We start from the raw sequence: 21,420 nt of genomic DNA, 5'->3' as shown, positions 1-21,420 counted from the left end.
TGTTAGTTGATCACTATACCTGATACATTCTGGTTTCTTCTTGGAGTCATGACTTTTACAGCTTATAAAAGCTTCGGCCATGATTGTGCTGGACTGGACTGAACTGAGGCCGACTAGCATGACTACACCTTTAGATAAGTGCTAGGTTATTGAAAGTCTGAACTCATGTTGGGAAGAATAAATCCTCTTGTTGTGAAGTTTACATCAGCTGAACACGTGTGCTCTCTTTATTCTTTATCTCGGATCATATGCTCCCTGAGGTGAGTCTTAGGGGGACAACAATTACACAGTATAAAAACTATCACAATCCTAAAGATGAAGAAATGTCACTCTGGAATTGCTTTGTCATGGTCCTGTAAATATAACACATGACATGATAGAATATGTGGAAACATGAACTTTGGGTATATGTACTATGGGATTTTTAATTTTGAATTGTCCGATTATCAGGAATCTGTAAATGATTTTACAGAAGGTGTAGTACAAATATTATATCCCAAAGTGTAAAGTTTAAGTCATAAATGTGTGTTTATTTAAACACTGAATATCATTGTGTATATTCAAGAAGCCTGGTTATTTCCGCTATTATTATATTCTTATTATTATGCCATTTAATTAGTCAGGTTGCCTGGCAACATTTTAACATAAAAGAGAGCCTTAATTATGAATAACATGGTGTAAAAAAGCCTTAGTGGGCAGCTTGGCCCTGTGAGGCTAAACAAGGCATCACAGTTTGCAAGTAGAAGGCCTAAAGGCCAAGCCTCTGTGTGGATAGAAATTACACACCATACAGTCAAAGTACCAAGAGAAAAATGTATACATGTAACATTAGTTGATGGGGTGTGGGTGTAAGTACACACTGAGTCTGAGGGAGTTTGGGCCAGTGAGGCTTCACAAGGACTAACTGACTTTGTGTCTATTTACAGAGTAAGAAAAATGAGAGGAAGTTTATTTAAAAGACATTTTTGACCATAACTTTTGAGAGCTGGTCTTAATCATGATAAATAACTATGTTCATACTATGTTCATGCTCATGTCTTGAACTATGAAGCTTATGATGAAGATTTTGAACATGGTATGTAAGAAACTTCAAAAGTTGGTTCATAAAATTTAACACTTTGATACCCATGACAATTATGCCCAGTGCATCAGTAAAAGTCTTGTTGACATAAAGCACATAACTGAGAGCACATCTTGGCTATAGGACTCGCCTAAGGTCAATCAAGACCAACATTTGAATCAGAGTATTATTTTATAGAAATGTTTAAAATTGGGAAATTATCTAATCAAATGATCTTTTCACAATTTTAAACATTTCTATATGGTTATGGTCAATAATGACCTTTACATAAACTTCCTTACATTATGAGCTTTAGGCCTTAGGCAAACTTAATCTTATCAATGCCTTGTTTAGCCTCATTGGGCCAAATTGCCTAAATTGTGCTAGTTCTTGCTTTAGAGCAAACTTCATTAATGTATGTAAAAATATACATTTTTTGAGGTATTTAACTATTTGAGATGCAATTTTGGGTGGAAACCACTTCCAATTCCAACCAGTTCCTTTTGTCTTTTTTTTTACAGATATTTAAGGCCCTCTTTTATCTTAATACGTTGCCAGGCAACCTGACTAATTGCTATAAAATGGCATAATAATAAAAATATAATAATATTGGAAATAACCAGACATCGTGACATTCAGTGTTTAAACAAACACACCTTTATGAATTAAACTCTACACTTTGGGATATTATATTTGTCCAACACCTTCTGTAAAATCAATTACAGGTTCTTGATAATCTAATAATTAAAAAATAAAAATGCCATAGGACATACAAAGTCCAGAGCCTACACGGAATCACTGGGGGCAAGGTTGGAACACACCTTGGAAGGGGTGCCAGTCCTTCACGGGGTGACACACACATACACACATTTACTCACATTTAATCATGCCTATTTTTTGAGTTGCCAATTCATCTACCCACGTGTGTTTTTCGATGGTGGGAGGAAAGCCATTTGGACACGGGGAGAACACACCAAACTCCTCACAGACGGTCACCTGGAGCGGGACTTGAACCCACAACCTCCAGGTCCCTGGAGCTGTGTAACTGTGACACTACCTCCTGTCACCATGCCGCCCCTGGTTTACATCGTATATATATTAGTAATTTCTTCAGGTTTATTTGTTTAGTTACATAAGCTCCATCTCTCAGCACTGTTCAAATGAAGCTCATGACAAAAAAAAAATCCACAGTGACATTTCTTCATCTTTAGGATTCTGATAGTCTTCTATACTATGTCTTCAATAAGCCTTTCAGATTTTTGAGACATTTTAAAATGTAAAAAGATAACAGTCTGTTTTATTGCATCTGCGTCTTTCAGATGTTTGAGACACTGACAATTTGGATTAAGCCAAATGTGCAATTTTTCCACACATTCTATCGTGTCCAATGCTATGCTGAAATATGGAGAGAGAATAGTCTCAAAATACTTTACAAATGCGTAAATGTTAATCCACAAATTAAACACAAGTCACAGATATGTTTCACTGTTCACAAATAAACACATCCCAATCTGTGTCTCACGGTCTGCAATTTGTACAAATACAGTTACATTCATAAACACACGTTTTTGTTTTCATAGATATATCACAATTTTATACGAAAATAAATACATTAGTTTCCATTTACATTGTATATATTTGTAAAGTCAAAGCCTCAAATTTAAAATTTATTTGTAAACTGTAGAATCTGCGTTTGTGGATAAAGACACTCACATGTTTTCCGTGATGTGCATTTGTTCATTTCCTCTCGTGGTTTTTGGATTTTGAGACTTTCCTTTCTCATTTCACCCGCTCCAAATACAAATGCAGCCTGATCCACAAATGTGGCCAGCAGGCGAGCCGTGGGGTATCTGCCCCTCCCTCCGGCTGAGGGTGTCTGTCTCAAACGAAGCACCCATTTTAACAATCCAATCTCAAAATTACGAAACATATCAGTCCCGTATCAGTCCAATAAACAACACGGTTTTAGTCCAAATACAGGATGATTTTAACGTATTTAATTTGACAACCCTAGTCTGCAGCCAAATTAGGGAAGTTCCGCTGTATTTTAACGTCCATATGAAGCTGAATTCAGCGGCTTGAGGGCTTTTTGTTAGAACTTTCACATTAAATGTTGGGCAAATAAGTTGGCTCCACATGTCCTAAAACAACAGTGCCACTTAGCGTTGACTTGTTCGCCTGCTGGCCACATTTGTGCGGTGTGTGGAGCGGGTGAAATGTGAAAAGAAAGTCTCAAAATTCAAAAACCCGCGAGAGCAAATTAACAAATGCATGTCGGAAAACACATGAGTGACTTGATCCACAAACACAGATTCTACATTTTACAAATAAATTTTAAATTTGAGACTTCAACTTTACAAAGATTTGCAATGTAAATTTAAACAAATGTATTTATTTTTGCATAAAAGATGATATATCTATGAAAACCAAAAACATGTATTTATAAATGTAACTGTATTTGTACAAACTGCAGACTGAGAGACACATATTGGGATGTGTTTATTTGTGAACAGTAAAACATATTTGTGACTTGTGTTTAATTTGTGGATTAACATTTACACGTTAGTAAAGTATTTTGAGACTAATCTCTCTCCATACTCAAAGGGCCATTACAAAAAAAAAACAGTAAAATTTTTTCATTTTCAGGATTTTAATAGTCTGTTATATTTCCAGTGAGCCATTCAGATGTTTGAGACAATTTGAAAATAAAAAAGATAATGTCCAATAAATTAAGCCAAACGCACAATTTCTCCACACATCTTGTCCAATGCTATGTTTATAGTGCAATTATATAAAATATCCACAGTAAAATTTCATCATCTTCATGATTTTATTAGTCTGTTACATTGTATCTTTAGTGAGCCTTTCAGATTTTTGAGACACTGTGACAATAGTGAGATAATGTCCAATGAATTAGGCCAAATAAGCAAATTCTCCACACATTCTATAGTGTCCAATGCTATGTTTATAAGGTTTTTACAAAATAATTCCACAGTAAAATTTCATCATATTCAGGATATTAATAGTGTGTTATATTGTGTCTTCAGTGAGCCTTTCAGATTTTTGAGACACTGTGACAATAATGAGATAATGTCCAATGAATGTAGGCACATGCTCAATTTCCCCACACATTCTGTCATCTCCAATTCTATGTTTATAGGGCCATTATAAAAACTTCCACAGTAAAATTTCTTTATCTTCAGGATATCAATAGTCTATTGTATTGTGTCTTCAGTGAGCCTTTCCGATTTTTGAGACACTTTGAAAATAAAGAGATAATGTCCAATGAATGTAGGCACATGCTCAATTTCCCCACACATTCTATCATGTCTAATGCTATATTCACAGGACCATTATATAAAAAATCCACAGTATAATTTCTTCATCTTCAGGATATCAATAGTCTGTTATACTGTGTCTTTCAGTGAGCCTTTCAGATTTTTGAGACTTTTTGAAAATATAGAGAAAATGTCCAATGAATTTAGTCAAATGTGCAATTTCTCCATATTCTATCATGTCAAATGCTGTTTATAGGGCCATTATAATGCTTGATCCCTATAAGGGCAGGAAGACATAAGTACTTGGTTGTGCAACTGCAAGCCTAGGGGGTGCTATAACAACAAAAAATTTGTTACGTTTCACAGGATTGTCCGATTGACATGCTGATTGGCATGGAGTGGGTGATGTCCTGAATGAGATTCTATGACGATAATGTCATATTCGAAAAAACATGGCCCCATCAGCCAATCAAATTTCAGCAGCTGTTTAATGTTCTTAACAAGGTCCTATCATAATGAGACTTGCATGGTATGTCCATGGCAGCACTTCCTGAGCACATAAACATTTTCATAACGATAGCCACTAGGGGGCGCAATTCAAATTTTCAACAGGAAAATATGGAATATCTCAGCGAAAATTAAACATATTGACAAGCAGTTTACTTTATTGTATACTGCACAGTATCTTACAACTTTGTAAAATGAGATAGATATATTCTGAAGACCATGGGAAAGGAGCTTGTGCATTTTCATAACATATGACTAAAGCATTTGTGATTTACAGCTCTTACGTATGCAATGTTTCAAAGGCAAGCTGCACATCTCTATTTAAGCAGAGGCTGCAATCACACAGTAATGAAAGTTCCACATTTTGTTTGATAATTACTAAAGTTCAGGTTCTTACGATTCTCATGATACCACATATGTCTATATTGGGTTTTGATCCAAGGACTAGTTCTTGATCAAATATATCAGTTACATCTCATCCATGCCTGCAGACTTCTTTCTGTTTTGCAGAATCCCCCTCAGCCCTTCCCTCTCCTCCTCACACACAGACTGTCACCTCTCCCCCTCCCCTCCCCCCTGCCAGTCAGAGAAGGCCAGAGAACACAGACACAGAAATACAGATCTACAGCAATAAACCCTAACCACCTCCTCATTTCTACATGCAATGTCCATGTTATCAGCTCCACTGTCCACAGGAGCACTTTGTAGATCTAAAATTACAGAGAGGGGTCCACATCTTCCTGTGCATACTTTCATTGCTCCTTTTCAAATTCTTCAATGGTCAGGACATAGATGTGGACCAACAGAGTAGGTGTGTGTAACACTGTGGACAGTGAGTGGACAAAGGTTTTAAAATCTCCAGCAGCACTCCTCTGTCTGTTTCACTCATAAGAGCGCTACACACACTGACATATCACCACAATGTCAGTGTCACTACAGTGCTGAGAAATGTATGAGCTACAGTCTTTGCCTTTATATCTATAAGTTTGATCAAGAAAATATGTGTATGTACAAGTATGGACAGTGAGTGGAAACAGGTGTTAAAATCTCTAGCAGCACTACTGTGTCTTATTCACTCATAAGAGTGCTACACACACTGACATATAACCACAATGTCAGTGTCACTGCAGTTCTCAGAATGATCTACTACCTAAATCATCTCTGCATTGTGGGGCTCCTGAACATTGGGGCAGAATCCAGGGTGAAATTCCAGGGTGAGTTCTGTGCTCTCTGCTGTCTCTGTAACCCAAGCCCAACCCTCACCTGTCTGCAGACCAGAAATTCACCCACTCATTCACTACCACTCCCTCTTAAAATCCTGCTCTGCTGAGACACCAGAACACCAAGGATCATGTGTAAAAGCACTACAAAGTCTATCCTAAAGTGTGGCTCCTGTATCAGGAAATGTCGCTTTTGCTCTGCAAAGATTGCTCGCTTTCACACTGGTCTTCAATGGTCTGGACACCCATACCGCAGGTATGACTCAGGTGTTGGAGTTTTAAATCCCTCAGCATCACTGCTGGTCTGGGAATAGTCCACAACCAGGCCATTTTTTACCACTGTGTGGCATCCCCTCTTCTTCTTACAACACTCAACAGACGTTTGGGGACAGAGGAGACCAGTTTCTTAAGTTTAGAAATAGGAATGCTCTCTCATTCATGTCTAATACAGGCCTCTAACTGTTCAATCGTCTTGGGCCTTCTTTGTCGCACCTTCCTCTTTATGATGCGCCAAATGTTCTCTACAGGTGAAAGATCTGGACTGCAGGCTGCCATTTCAGTACCCGGATCCTTCTCCTACGTAGCCATGATGTTGTGATTGCTGCAGAATGTGGTCTGGCATTATCTTGTTGAAAAATGCAGGGTCTTCCCTGAAAGAGATGACGTCTAGATGGGAGCATATGTTGTTCTAGAACCTGAGCATAGTTCTCTGCATTAATGGTGCCTTTCCAGACATGCAAGCTGCCCATGCCACAAGCACTCATGCAACCCCATCAGTGATGTAGGCTTCTGAATGGAGCGTTGATAACAACTTGGGTTATCCTTGTCCTCTCTGGTCCGGATGACATGGCGTCCCAGTGTTCCATAAAGAACTTCAAATCGTGACTCATCTGACCACAGAACAGTCTTCCATTTTGCCACACTCCATTTTAAAAGACCCCTGGCCCAGTGCAAACGTCTGAGCTTGTGGAGCTTGCATAGAAATGGCTTACTCTTTTGCACTGTAGAGTTTCAGCTGGCAACGGCGGATGGCACGGTGGATTGTGTTCACTGACAATGCTTTCTGGAAGTATTCCTGAGCCCATTCTGTTATTTCCTTGACAGTGGCATTCCTGTTTGAGGTGCAGTGACGTTTAAGGGCCCGGAGATCACGAGCATCCAGTAGAGTTTTACGGCCTTGACCCTTACACACAGCAATTGTTCCAGATTCTCTGAATCTTTTGATGATGTCATGCACGGTTGATGATGATAACTTAAAAGTCTTTGCTATTTTACGCTGGGTAACACCATTCTGGTATCGCTGCACTATCTTTCTGCTCAACAATGGTGGAATTGGTGATCCACTTACCATCTTGGCTTCAGAGAGACACTGACACTCTGAGAAGCTCTTTTTATACCCAATCATGTTGTCAATTGACCTAATTAGTGTTAATTGGTCTTCCAGCTGTTCGTTATATGCTCAATTTCCTTTTTCCAGCCACTTATTGCTACTTGTCCCAACTTTTTTGGGATTTGTTGACACTGAAATTTTGAATCAACATATATTTCCTTTAAAATGTTACATTTACTCAGATTAAACTTTTGATCTGTCATCTATGTTCTATTCTGAATAAAATATTGACATTTGCCATCTCCACATCATTGCATTCAGTTTTTATTCACAATTTTTTTAGTGTCCCAACTTTTTTGGAATCCGGTTTGTACCAGCGAATACCAGCTTGGACCACGGGAATTGACGCTTGCGGCTATATTTAATTTTAATCTCTTTGGTTTCCTGCTGGGGCGGCACGGTGGCGCAGCAGGTAGTGTCGCAGTCACACAGCTCCAGGGACCTGGAGGTTGTGGGTTCGATTCCCGCTCCGGGTGACTGTCTGTGAGGAGTTGGTGTGTTCTCCCTGTGTCCGCGTGGGTTTCCTCCGGGTGCTCCGGTTTCCTCCCACAGTCCAAAAACACACGTTAGTAGGTGGATTTGTGACTCAAAAAAAGTGTCCGTATGTATGTGTGTGTGAAGGACTGGCGCTCCCTCCAGGGTGTATTTCCGCCTTGCGCCCAATGATTCCAGGTAGGCTCTGGACCCACCGCGACCCTGAATTGGATAAGCAGTTACAGATAATGAATGAATGATGGTTTCCTGCTAAGTTTAAAAAAAATCTATTTCCCAATAGCATTTTCTCTTTTCACACTATATACCTGATTGACTCTTCATTTTTACTTCTTTTATTTTTGCTGATGTTATTTCTGTGTCAGAAATTGTGTTATACTCACTGTTTGTTTGCACTAATTTGTGTTTTGGCCATTTTGTAGTAGTGTTCAAAAACGATATGGCTCCCAGTTTTCTTTTTTGCTGTGAATCTGAATCGTAAAACCAAATTCGAGTGTGACTTGAGGGCACTACTATAAACAATATAATTAATACTTTTTAAATATATATATATATATATATATATATATATATATAAAAGATATCATATTTTGTTTACAATTATACCCGATCTATCTAATTAGGACTCAGGATGCACCTGCAAATAGATGAATAGCTATTAGTTTTAAATTCATATATCACCAAACCAAAACGAATATTTCTGAATGAACTAAAACCAACACTAAAACATTACACTTGCTTATGAAGTTAAAACTAATATTCATCTATTTGCAGGTGCATGCTGAATTAAATTGATCTGGTATAAGATGAGTCTCAAAACATTGTTGTGATTTAAGTGCACCAATAACTTGCATCACATCCCCAAAAAATATTCTGCCTGTGATCCCTGTTGTAGTTGTATACTTCAATTTTTGTATGAATAAATGTTGCAACAGTTGAATAAAGGTTTACCTGGTATTATTTTATGCATATTGATCTGTTGACTCAAACATGGCACAAAAAGGACATATTAGGTAAATTTAAAATGAAAAATATATATATATGGCAACAAAGTGACACGTTATATTATTTGAATAGATATAAAGTTACGATGATTAGTAAATAGAGACAAGTTTTCACCAGATACTTAGTACATGCTAATCAATTTTTGCAAGATATTTAGTAAATGTAAATCAATACTTGCAGGATATTTACTAAATATTAATTAAGTTTACTCAGATAAATAGTCAATATTAATTAATTAATTAAATTTTCCTTGTGAAATTAATTTGTATTTACTAAATATTTTTGAGCTATATTAATTCATATGTATGCATGTTATTACTAAATCCAATGCATTTTAACTGTGCATTTTATTAACATTTACATAATTTTCTTGCTTAAATTTAGTCAATTCATTCCATGAATGTTAATTAAAAGTTTGAAAATTAGAATCTACTCATTAATATTACATGCCACTTTGTTGCCATAAAATTTTTTAAGTAACTAATGGGTCACATTTTTTAGTGCAAGTTTTATCCCTGCTACTGTCATCTTTATACTAGGAATGGCAGTGTAAGCATCAGTTTGTGTAAATAACAAAATTGTTCACATATCAGCTCATCATATGACTCTCCCACGGGGTCATATCAGCTCTTGGCTTGGCTCCTCGGTACCTGTCAGCTGCCTCCAGAGTCCCCCGAGTCAACCAGGCTCGATAGGACTCTTTCTTCAGCTTGACAGCCTCCCTCACCTGGGGTGTCCACCACCGAATGCGGGGATTGCCACCCCGACAGGCACCGACAACCTTGCAGCCACAGCTCCGTTCAGCCACCTCAACAATGGAGGTCTGGAACATGGCCCATTCGGACTCAATGTCACTGGCCTCCCCCGGGATGCAGTTGAAGCTCTTCCGGATGTGTGAGTTGAATATCTTTCTGACAGGTTCCTCTGCCAAACGTTCCCAGCAAACCCTCAGAAGAAGTTTAGGCCTGCCAGGTCTGTCCGGCATCCTCCCCCGCCATCTGATCCAACTCACCACCAGGTGGTGATCAGTTGACAGCTCAGCACCTTTCTTCACCTGAGTGTCCAGAACATATGGCCACAGGTCTGATGATACAACTATAATGTGGCCTAGTGTATCCTGGTGCCAGGTGTACGTGTGGACGCCCTTATGCTCTAACATGGTGTTCGTAATGAACAAACTGTGATGGGCACAGAAATCCAATAACTGAACACCACTCAGGTTCAGATCAGCAGGGCCTTTTGTCCCAATCATGCCCCTCCAGGTCTCACTGTCATTACCCACATGAGCATTGAAGTCCCCCAGCAGAACAATGGAGTCTCCAGAAAGAGTACTCTCCAGCAACCCCCCTAGGGTCCCCAAGAAGGCATGGTACTCTGAACTGTTGTTTGGTGCATAAGCACAAACAACCGTCAGAGCCCTTCCCCCAACCCAAAGGCGCAGTTGAAATTACCCTCTCGTCCACTGGGGTATCCCCAAACGTACAGGCGCTGAGCCGGGGGGGCTATGAGTAAGCCCATCCTGCCTTATGCCTCACACCCTGGGCAACTCCAGAGTGAAAGAGCATCCAGCTGCTCTCAAGGAGATTGGTTCCAGAGCCCATACTGTGTGTCGAGGGGAGCCCAACTATATCTAGCCAGAAACTCTCAACCTCGCACACCAGCTTGAGGTTACTTTCCATGTTCCAAAAGCCAGTTTCAGGATCAGAAAGTCAGGGCCACCGACCCCGGCTGCCACCCGATCCACAATGCACCAGACCCAGATTACTACCTCTCCCACAGGTGGTGGGCCCATGGGAGAGTGGACCCATGCTGCTCCTTCGGGCTGAGCCCGGCCAGACCCCGTGAGTGAAAGTTCAGCCACCAGGTGCTCGCCAAGGAGCCCCTCCCCCAGGCCTGGCTCCAGGGTAAGGCCACGGTAACCCTACTCCGGGCAAGGGAGGCTGTGTCCCTCTTCTTGATCTCTTCATCTCTGTCTTTATGGATCACTCTTAGTCTGGCCCATCACCTAGGACCAATTTGCCTTGAGAGACCCTACCAGGGGCTATTGCCCCCGACAACATAGCTCCTGGGCTCACACAGGCACGCAAACCCCTCCACCACGTTAAGGTGGTGATCCGGGGAGGGTATATTTTAAATCCAATATTTCTAAATGATCATCTTACATTTTCATAATCTATTAACGGGGCAACCCGTTTGGCTGTTTCTGTACCCGTTTGGAAGCTGTTTTGATCGCTCGGGTTTTCCTGTTTACTCGTTTCCATTGTTATTTCTATATTTATATCTGTTTTTATAACCTACTAACCATCCATAGATCTATCTTTTAGATTGTCTCCGCAGGAATATTCATTACAGAGGCACTAAAACTGCCACCGGACCCTGGAGTAACGTCCTTGGTGTAAGTTACTAAAATTCACTAAAAGCGGTAAGTACCTGCAATTCCATGGCTACTACTGGCTGTTTTGCCTGCTCAGAGTGTGGCATGTTTAGTTTAACGCCCTTTTCCACCTCTAGCGATAAAGATAGTGGTTGTATTTGTACTAAGTGTCAGCTAGTTAGCTCTCTGGTGGATAAAGTGGACCAGTTAGAAGTGCGCATCCGGAGCTTATTATTGTTGAGGGATAAACAGCGAGATTCAGTGTTAGCAACTCCGGGTGCCTTAGGGAGAGTTAGCACCCCCACGACTCCGGCGTTAGAGCCCTCACAGCGGGGTGAATGGGTGACGTCTCGGCGTCATAGCCAGAAAGCTAAGGCTGATGCTAACGCTGAGGCCAAAGCTAGCCCACCGGGACACCACCCTCCTCCGATTCGCGTGTCAAACAGGTTTGCCCTGCTCAGCGAAGCACCCGCTGAGGAGCCTGTTAAGAGTGCTCTGGTTATAGGAGACTCTATTGTTCGACACGTGAAATTAGCTACTCCTTTAGGGGCGCTGGCAGTAACAGTTAGCTGTTTATCGGGAGCCAGAGCGCCGGATATTAGTGGCAACCTTAGACTGTTAGCTAATAGGAGATATTCGAGGGTAGTCATTCATGTAGGGGCCAATGATATTCGTCTGCGGCAGTCTGAGGTAACTAAGGGTAATATTACAGAGGTGATTAAACTGGCCCAGACGATGTCCGATGCCGTAATCTGCTCTGGCCCCATACCAATGCGGCGTGGCGACGAAGCTTACAGCAGACTTTGGGCGTTAAACTGCTGGATGTCCAAGTGGTGTTCCGAAAATCAAGTGGGCTTTATAGACAATTGGTTACGTTTTGAGGGCAAGCCTGGTCTTATAGGTAGGGATGGTATCCACCCCACGCGGGAGGGTGCTGCCTTACTTTCTTGCAGTATAGCACATAGTCTTTTAGTTAGTCAGCAGAGTAGTGTAGATAGCTGCTGACAATCCAGAGCCGGGACCAGGCCGCAGACAGACAGGCTAAACCGACCATCTGCGAACTGTCTTGAGGCGTCACCCAGGTTCAACTGTATTGAGACTGTGTCTTTCCCCCGAACTAAATGTAAAAGTAGAAAAACAAAATCAGCCTGTTTCAGCAACCTAATCAATATTAAATCATACACAACACCTAGCAGCAACACCTCAGAACTAAAATTTGGGTTACTCAACATAAGATCACTAAACTCAAAAGCACTCATCGTAAATGATATTATAAGTGATCATAAATTCAATGTTTTCTGTCTCACGGAAACGTGGGTTAAACCAAATGAATATTTAGCACTAAATGAAGCCACCCCCCTAGGCTATAATTATGCACATAGCCCAAGAATATCAGGCAAAGGAGGTGGAGTATGTGTAATTTACCAAAATACCCTAGAAATTAGTCTTAAACAATGTGACACCTTCTCTTCTTTTGAGGTTCTCTCCACTATTATTACAAATCCGGTCACAAAAAAGGACGCATTTTTATTATGCAACATTTACAGACCACCAGGGCCTTACTTAGAATTTCTGAAAGAATTCAGCGATTTTGCTACAAACCTAGCGGTGTGCAATCATAAAGTTATAATTGTAGGAGATTTCAATATCCATTTTGAGAAGGAAAGTGACCCACTAAAAAGGCATTTACCTCAATCTTAGACTCTATTGGTATTACTCAAAATGTAACAGGGCCTACACACTACTGCAGCCACACTTTAGACTTAGTTCTGACACTAGGTCTTAACATTGACAAAATTAATATCTTACCGCAATCCTCAGCAATCTCCGATCATTACTTAATTTCATATGAGCTACGTTTTATCCATAATATATGTAAGAACCCTTGCTATTCTACAAGGCGTATAATAAAACCATCTACCGCCCTACAATTTATAGAAAACCTACCAGAACTATCGACCCCAGTTCCAACGCCATCAGACCCAATGGACCTAGATGTACTAATTGATTACCTAGAAAATACCTGTCGATCTACTTTAGAAAAGGTAGCACCACTTAAACATAAAAGTATAAGACAGAAAAAGCTCGCACCATGGTATAACGATAAGACCCGTACTTTAAAACAAACATTACGAAAACTAGAGCGGAAATGGCGATCAACCAAGCTTGAAGTGTTCCATTCTGCCTGGAAGGACAGCCTTATAGAGTATAGAAATGCCCTCACTAAAGCTCGCTCAGCATATCTGGCCTCGCTGATCTCCCATAATAAAAATAATCCGAGAGCACTGTTTTGTGTGTTTTCTAGAATTACAAAAAATCAAGCAGGTTCTGAACAACTAATTCCAGCAACTCTCACCAGTAAAGATTTTATGGACTTTTTTAATAATAAAATTGAGAATATTAGACAACAAACTCAAGCCACAGGATCAAATCCATCCTGGCTGCCACCCGATGTGAATGATATAAAACATAATATAACTGTAAAAGAAAGACTTGAAACCTTTTACCCACTCCCACAATTAGATTATCACCTCCGCAAACTGTTGTGTCCCCAGCTCCATTTTCTATGTCTGTCCCTGTCTTGTCCTGAGTCCTGTCTCCTGTAGGTTCGTTGTCTTGTCTTCTTTCCGTGCTCTCTCCTGCGCCAGCTCCTGGTGGGTCTAGGTATACGCGCCCTGGGAGTTGCGCATTTAGGAGGGGGCATCTGTCATGCCCTTGTCCTGTCATGTCTCTTGCACATGGCCCTGTTTGTTATTGTTCCTGTCTCCACCTTTGTCCTTAGTTCCTCCTCCTTGTCAGTGTCATTTGTAATCCTGCCCCCTCGTTATCTGTTTCAGGTATCCCTTGTCTGTGTTGTGCATTTAAGTTCCCTTGTCTCACTTCCTGTTGTTGGACATTCCACATTTGCTTGTCTGGTTCTTGATTAGATTGTCATCCCTGCGTATCTGTTTGGTCTGTCTGTTTCTTCCATGTGCTTTGTGAGTTCGTTTGGTTTGTCTATTTGTATTACTCTGTTTAGTTCTGTTTTCTAGTTTAGTTTGTTTAGCTCTCTGTGTTCTAGTTTAGCCTCTGTAGCTCTCTCTGTCCAGTTCCCCATCTGTCCAGTTCTCTCTCTTTATTTCCATGTCTCTCTGTCCAGGTCATTCTTTCAAAGTCTCTCTCAATGTCTTTCTTTATCTAAGGTTCCTGTCATGTTGTCCTAGTTTGTCTATTTCTGTTTTGTTATCTATTGTTTAATAAAAGTCAGTGTTTTAGCAAGTCCGTCAGTCCGCCCCGCGATCCTGACACTAATTAATAGCCATCTCATTTCCTTGTTTCATTCTCAGGATATTGTAGTGTGGCAACATTATTTGGATTATTTCTGCTTAATTGTGGTTATTAATTATAGATTATTATTATTTTATTTTTTTGATAATAACAATATTAATAATTTATCATAAATTTGGACACTATTCACGCAAGAATGTGGGTTTTTCAGGATTTTCAGACTTCAGTGACAGGCTCTATACAACAATATTATTTCAAACCATAAATGAACATTTTATTGGAAATAAACATTCATTCATTCATTCATTATCTGTAACCACTTATCCAATTCAGGGCCGCGGTGGGTCCAGAGCCTACCTGGAATCATTGGGCGCAAGGCGGGAATACACCCTGGAGGGGGCGCCAGTCCTTCACAGGGCAACACAGACACACATTCACTCACACCTTCGGACACTTTTGAGTCGCCAATCCACCTGCAACGTGTGTTTTTGGACTGTGGGAGGAAACCGGAGCACCCGGAGGAAACCCACGCGGACACGGGGAGAACAAACCAACTCCTCACAGACAGTCACCCGGAGGAAACCCACGCAGACACAGGGAGAACACACCAACTCCTCACAGACAGTCACCCGGAGGAAACCCACGCAGACACAGGGAGAACACACCAACTCCTCACAGACAGTCACCCGGAGCGGGAATCGAACCCACAACCTCCAGGTCCCTGGAGCTGTGTGACTGCGACACTACCTGCTGCGCCCTGGAAATAAACAATAATAATTTATTTGATAGACATAGCACAATTATTATAACCTCACAAATGGGATCAATGCAGATGAAACCCTTCTTATGACTAATCCCACTCAGTGCCACTCAGTGTCAGTATGAATCATTTCATGAGCCTCTCCAGTCTCTCTGGAGAAGGGGGTTTTACAGCCTTTCAATCTTCAACAGACTAGGTGTGTGTTTTGGGGTGTGTTTGTGGGTGTGTGTGTGTGTGTGTGTGTGTGTGTGTGTGTGTGTGTGTGTGCGCATAGTCTTTCAGCATGCACACGCTATGGAATATGAGGTCTTGATAAAGAAAGTCTGAATCTTAAAGTTTCTCCATTTGTTGATCTAGATCCAGAGTCTTAAGAAAAAGGTTCAGCATACCTGGGCCTTCCTCCACTACAGAATCTTTCAGTAATAACTATTATTGCATAATGTGCCTTGCTGATAAGTGTTCAGTAAACAAAATAAGCATACAGAAAGTGTTAAGGGGAGATGATCCACAAGTCATTCTCACCATAACATCAAATCAGCAGCATTACAGCATACTTGCACAAAATCCTGGAGAAGCCTCTTGCTATGGTATGCAGCTGGATATGTTGTAATTTTATTAGCCATTAGCAGGTCGGTGAAGCTCAGTGGCTCAGTCTGTATGAACTTTTGGGCAGATACTAAACATTGATTAATCTTCAGTCAGCTTTGTTTTCTGTCTTTCTGTCTTCTGTCTAATTTAACTTGGCTAAAAAAGAGTTTAGAAAGTGTTTTGCAGGTCAAGTCTGTTGTTTATTTTTAGTCGGTTACACCACCCTTCCCTTGTTCATTTTGTTAAATCTTGTTTCCCTAACTCTCAGACAGATCACTGCCCTCTGTTAGGTCAGGAGGTGTTGACACCTGGGCCAGAAAGAGACAGCGGGATAGAGATTTAGTTGAGTATCTGAGGGAGATGGAGGAGAGGGATAGGAGAGAAGACTGTGAGAAAGAGAGGGAGATGAAAGGTTTTTGAAAATATTAGAGGTTTTACACAAAAATGAATTGTTTAAAACCAACTTTGGTATGACTGTGTTGTGTGAGAAATGTGGTTATTATATATTTGTGCACGGCAACAAGTTGGATGTATATCTTATATGAATATTTCATCCTAACATGATTTTTCTGAAGTGTCCTCTCCCCAGTCTTCACAAACGAATAGAAAACGTAGGTCAGATTTTTCACTCTTACACACAATATGCAATCATGATTGTAGATGTTTATTTTAGAAGCAGGAGCTCACCTCATTCCACTGGTTTAATCATTTGGTTTCAGTCTTCACTAAATGGACTGTGTAATTCTGTCTGGTGGGAATGAAAATCAGACACACTGGAGCTCTGTGAATAAGACTGGACATCCCTGGTCCAACTAAGTCCAGGTTTTATCTTTACAGCAACCAAAAATATAGAATGGATTATTTAATACAAAAATAAATCTGTGTAAATTACAGATGGGGGGGATATAAATTTCAGATCAGTTGTTTTTAATGAATGGAATACTTTTACAAACCTAATAAACTGCTCGTGGCGAGGCCTGAAGATATGAACATGATTAAAATAGTTAAAGTTATGACTGTGCTCTCTTCATATTCATATCATATTCCTATTAAAGGGATATTTCTGTTGTTTTGAAGCAGGGATGAGGTACTGATGCCTAGTCAGTGTATGACCCAGTAGACAGTGTTCAGCTTCAGCTTCTTCCAGTCTGCTCCTGTAAATTAAGTTGTCATAGCAGCCAGGTGCTTGTAAATATAGAACTATAAAACCTCAAATAGAGAAATGTGCAAAAAAGTTCAGTGGAATGTGTTAATACACACATAGAGTACTACAGTATGGGAGATAAGTAAAATAAATTGGTGCAGATCGAGTCGTAACACAAAGGCAAATAGAGGTAACAGTCAGTACTCTACATGTGCAGGTTTGATGTGGGGTTTTTATAAGCTGCTGTTTCTTTCTCAGTAAACACAGGGAGTTTATATTTACATTTTTATTGACATTTTTACTCAGTAACGGATGTGATTTAAAATGTAGTGAAATACAATAAATAATGTAAAATATACTCAAGTAAAAGATACAGATTTTAAAAAAAACTACTTAAAGCACAAGTACACAATAAAACTGCACTATTACAGTAACGCAAGTAAAAACTCTGCATAGAACAGTTCCCATGTCTGACTATAATACTTACATACTTATGTACAAATATCTTGGTGGCCAAATGTGATTTTATTTATAGTTCAAAAGGATAATCTCTTAATTTTATGTTAAAATATTTACCAGAGAATTAAAAATAAACTGCTTCTGAATTAGACCCTGATACAAAGCTGGTAGTGTTTTAAAATCCAAATTGTACCCTAAGATGAAAAGAACTATACAACGTGTGTCACACCTGTCTCTGTGGACGCCTCGCTTCCTCCCTCACTTCACACCGCATTACCACTTGAGTCTGTGAATTACTCTGGGGACTTCAGTTCTCATGGTTCAGCGGATGGTCACGACTCCATCGACCAATGGGAGCTCTTTGGTGCGCTCCGGGTCACCTGAGTTTTAAGTCACAGCTGTTTTTTTATCTGAACATAATCATTCAGTTAGTATATAAACCCAGGCTTTTGCATCTGCCACTTGTGAAGTATTGCTAACTCTTTTGTTACTTACTGAACGAACCTTGTTTATGAAAGCCAACTCGTGTATGACCATTTCTTACGTTTCTCTTGACTCTGTTTATTGGATGTGGACTACTAGTGTTTGATACTTTGTGTTTTTGACCTCAGCCTGTACCTTACAATTCTTTAGATCGCCCTTTTGGTTGTGACTGCTCTCCCTTTACGGTGTGCTTCGCACTTTAACTTCTCTGAACTAAAACTGTTAAACCTGCTAAAAACCCGCAAGCGTCTCTCCTGTTTACATAGCCTGACAGAATACTTCGCCTTTAAAATGCAGGTGGCGGGTTCTGGTGACTTAAAAACTGCTATTGGTAACCAAGGACAGTTGTTAGGACAACATCATTCTATATTGCAGGAATTATCACAGTCTGTGACTCTACTGAGGCAACAACAGAGCCAACAACAAGAGCAAATGGCGGTTATTTCTGAACATCTAAAAGATCTTGTTCACCAGCTACATCCTGCCCCTTTGCTCACTATCAGCCCCGGCTGAAGTTTTACCTTCCTCTGGTCCATCATCTCCCTATAGCATGAGTAAACCGGAGAAATATGATGGTTCAATGGATAAATGTAAAGGGTTTTTGTTTCAATGCTCGTTATATTTTAATAGCTCCCCTCCATGCTCTGATTTTGCGCGTATATCCTTTCTAGTATCTCGGTTGACTGGTAAAGCCCTCGATTGGGCTACGGCCATTTGGCCTCATGTACAGACTCTCTCTTATGATAGATTTTAGAAAGACTTTAAAACTGTTTTTGATCGTCCTCATGAGGGTAGATCTAATGGCCAGCTAATCGCTAAAATACGTCAAGGCAGTAGATCCGTTGCGGATTATGTATTAGAATTCCGAATTCTCGCTGCTGGGAGTGGCTGAAATAAGCCCGCTTTACTCATTGTGTTTCGTAATGGACTTAATGGGGACATTCAATCTGAGTTAGCCTGTAGGGACGAAGATCTGACATTGGAGGAATTATTCGACTTGACCAACTTTTAAATACTCGTAAACCTCACAGTATTGGAAAGACCTCCCAGGGCCCCCACATTCCTCTCCTGCGGCAACATTGCAACAGGGCGTTACTGGCACATGCTTCTTTCACTCGTCAGGTATCCAGCGAGTACCCTACTCCTATGCAATGTGATTCGTCGCGTCTGACACAAGAAGAGAGGCTTTGCCGTCTACACGAAGGTTTATGCATGTATTGCGGCGCAGCTGATCATGTTCTCCGTCAATGTCAGGCTCGTCCACGCAAATATCAGGCACCTAACCCTGGAAAGCATGAGATGCCTCCACAGGCCAATTTAGTGAGTACAATCATAAAGGGGTTATTTTCTAGGTCCTTCATTCTTCCAGTTACTATCCACTGCCCTCAGCCTTGTTCTCATGTGTTTTCAGCCTTGATTGATTCGGGAGCAGAAGGAAACTACATAACTGCGGCTGTGGTGGAACAGTTGAAGATTCCTGTGTTGTCCCTGGAAAAATCCCTACAGCTATCAGCCCTTGATAGGGACCCCCTAGGAACTGGTTTGGTTTCTCAAATGACTGCTCCTGTTTTGTTAGAAACCAGCGCTCTCCACAAGGAAGAAATCAGTTTATTTGTCATAGACTCTTCTGATTATCCTGTTATTTTAGGGTTGCCCTGGTTAATTAAACATAACCCAGTTATCTCATGGTCAGAAAGGGAGGTTTTGTCTTGGTCTCCACACTGTCTCAAACATGGTTTATCAAGACCACAAATTAATATTCATTCAACCTCTATTGAGAGCCCTGATATTAGGACAAGACTTGACATTCCTCATGAGTATAATTATATTATTGAAGTATTCAGTAAGGTAAAGGCCGTGTCACTTCCCCTACATCGTCCCTATTATTGTATTAGGGACTAGCCTCCGTGCTGCTCTTATAGAGCTTTTCCACCAATGAGGAACCAGAATGGTTACAGTTTGCAAACTAAATTTGGAAATGTTCCGCATGTTTCCACCAACATATGGTTCGCGAACCAGAAAAGTAAGTTCTGAACTGGAACCAAACAAGAGTTGTTTTTCACCGTGATGTTGACTACTGGGGCGTTTCGAAGTTCATTAACTCAAGCTCAACCAATGGAGATGGACTGGGTAATTTACAATATTTAATATAAATAAATCATAAGAAATAAAACAGGAACACACTCCATTTTTGTGTGTTGCTTGTGCTGTTAGGCGTGATACCATGTAGCGCTGGTCAGAGCCACGGCTGTGCGTTACATTTCTCCACTGTTCACAAGCTGAGCAGGACGGCTCTGAACTCTGCAACATTTATACAGTATTATATCTCACTCTGATCTGACTCTACAGTAAACAAGGATAAAAAATGCCCCTTCATGACAGTTTATCTTTGACTCTGGTGCTGTCTTCAGCCACAGCGACGTCTCCCCTCTAAACTTGTAGAAATGTGGGCTGCTTTCACTGGAAAGAACTAAGGTTCTTAGAATCAGGAACGGAACCTGGTGGAAAAGCGCTAATAGAGTGCTGACCAGTCTGTGGCCTCAGGGAGAAGGTGTAGGCGCTCATTGGGTTGGCTGAGAGGAAGACATAAACAGCCACCGTTATTACATGTGAGAACTCCCACGGGAAATAAAATGGACTGAGTCCAACAGCCAACAGCTCAATGCCTGGGCATCAGGTTCGTTCCGTGAAAGCACTTCCTGCTTCCTTGCCGTTCAGACGCTTTGCTGCTTAGCTTTGCTATCTACTATTTATTTCCTTTTATTTTTTTTGAAACCTACTCTGTGATAGAGTATCTGAGCTTTTAAATATACACAAGTCAGCAGCACTACGAAGCCAAAACTGGATATCTTCTGCTTTTGATACTTTTTAAAGTAGTGACATTGCTCTAGGAACCAGGACTGTTCCAACATCCAGGACAGTTTCATGAGGCTACAGTAGAAGAAACTTGTGAAATGCCTCGGCACTTTGTTCAACACATGTGCTGTCAGAATTGTTACGGACTTCTACAGAGAATGTCAGCTTTGGAAAGGGATTTTCGGAACCAGCTATCAGAGTTTAAGGGCTGGCATTTCAGAGCTTTGCGAGGAGTAACAGTGAGCGGGAGTACAGGCAGCAGACAACAGGATGAGGACTTAACAGAGCAGCGGACAGTGAAGGGACTCAGATCCAGACCAGAGGATCGAGTGGATAGCAACACTGCCGTGAGTACAACTAGAGATGGGCAATGGGTGCAGATTGAAGCTAGACTCAAGCGCCATGCTTTGTATAGCTCTGTAGATGGCGGCGCGGGTAACTGCTGCGTCCCAGAGCTCCTCAAACTTTGGCAGCTATCTTATCTTTCTTACTTTTTGTTTACATTTTTTGTTAACTCTAGGGCAACAGTATAGTAAA

At 40.7% G+C, this 21,420-nt stretch overlaps 1 protein-coding gene and 1 long non-coding RNA gene across 2 annotated transcripts in view; one reads left to right on the top strand and one right to left on the bottom strand.

The window, feature by feature from the left end:
- LOC136700002 (uncharacterized) overlaps positions 1 to 21,420 on the bottom strand; it is a 36,620-nt gene that overhangs the window by 5,567 nt on the left and 9,633 nt on the right. The window lies entirely within an intron of this gene.
- LOC136699383 (uncharacterized) lies at positions 10,479 to 12,918 on the top strand. The gene is made up of 3 exons (XM_066674079.1): positions 10,479 to 10,556; positions 10,732 to 10,793; positions 11,506 to 12,918. Exons 1-3 carry the CDS (start codon positions 10,479 to 10,481, stop codon positions 12,329 to 12,331), a joined length of 966 nt encoding a protein of 321 aa, XP_066530176.1. The 3' UTR covers positions 12,332 to 12,918.

The sequence above is a fragment of the Hoplias malabaricus genome, chromosome 6 (assembly GCF_029633855.1).
Source record: "Hoplias malabaricus isolate fHopMal1 chromosome 6, fHopMal1.hap1, whole genome shotgun sequence".
Lineage (NCBI taxonomy): Eukaryota > Metazoa > Chordata > Actinopteri > Characiformes > Erythrinidae > Hoplias > Hoplias malabaricus.
Note: the sequence above shows the minus strand (reverse complement) of the source record. Positions and strands in the feature narration are given on the sequence as shown.

Bases quoted from the DNA above. Each gene is read 5' to 3' on its own strand.
- LOC136699383 (XM_066674079.1), top strand. From the start codon at position 10,479: ATGCCTCACACCCTGGGCAACTCCAGAGTGAAAGAGCATCCAGCTGCT. The intron at 10,557-10,731 runs GTGTGTCGAGGG...CCTCTCCCACAG, and splicing joins TTGGTTCCAGAGCCCATACT to GTGGTGGGCCCATGGGAGAG. The intron at 10,794-11,505 runs GTGAGTGAAAGT...GTGTCAGCTAGT, and splicing joins GCTGAGCCCGGCCAGACCCC to TAGCTCTCTGGTGGATAAAG.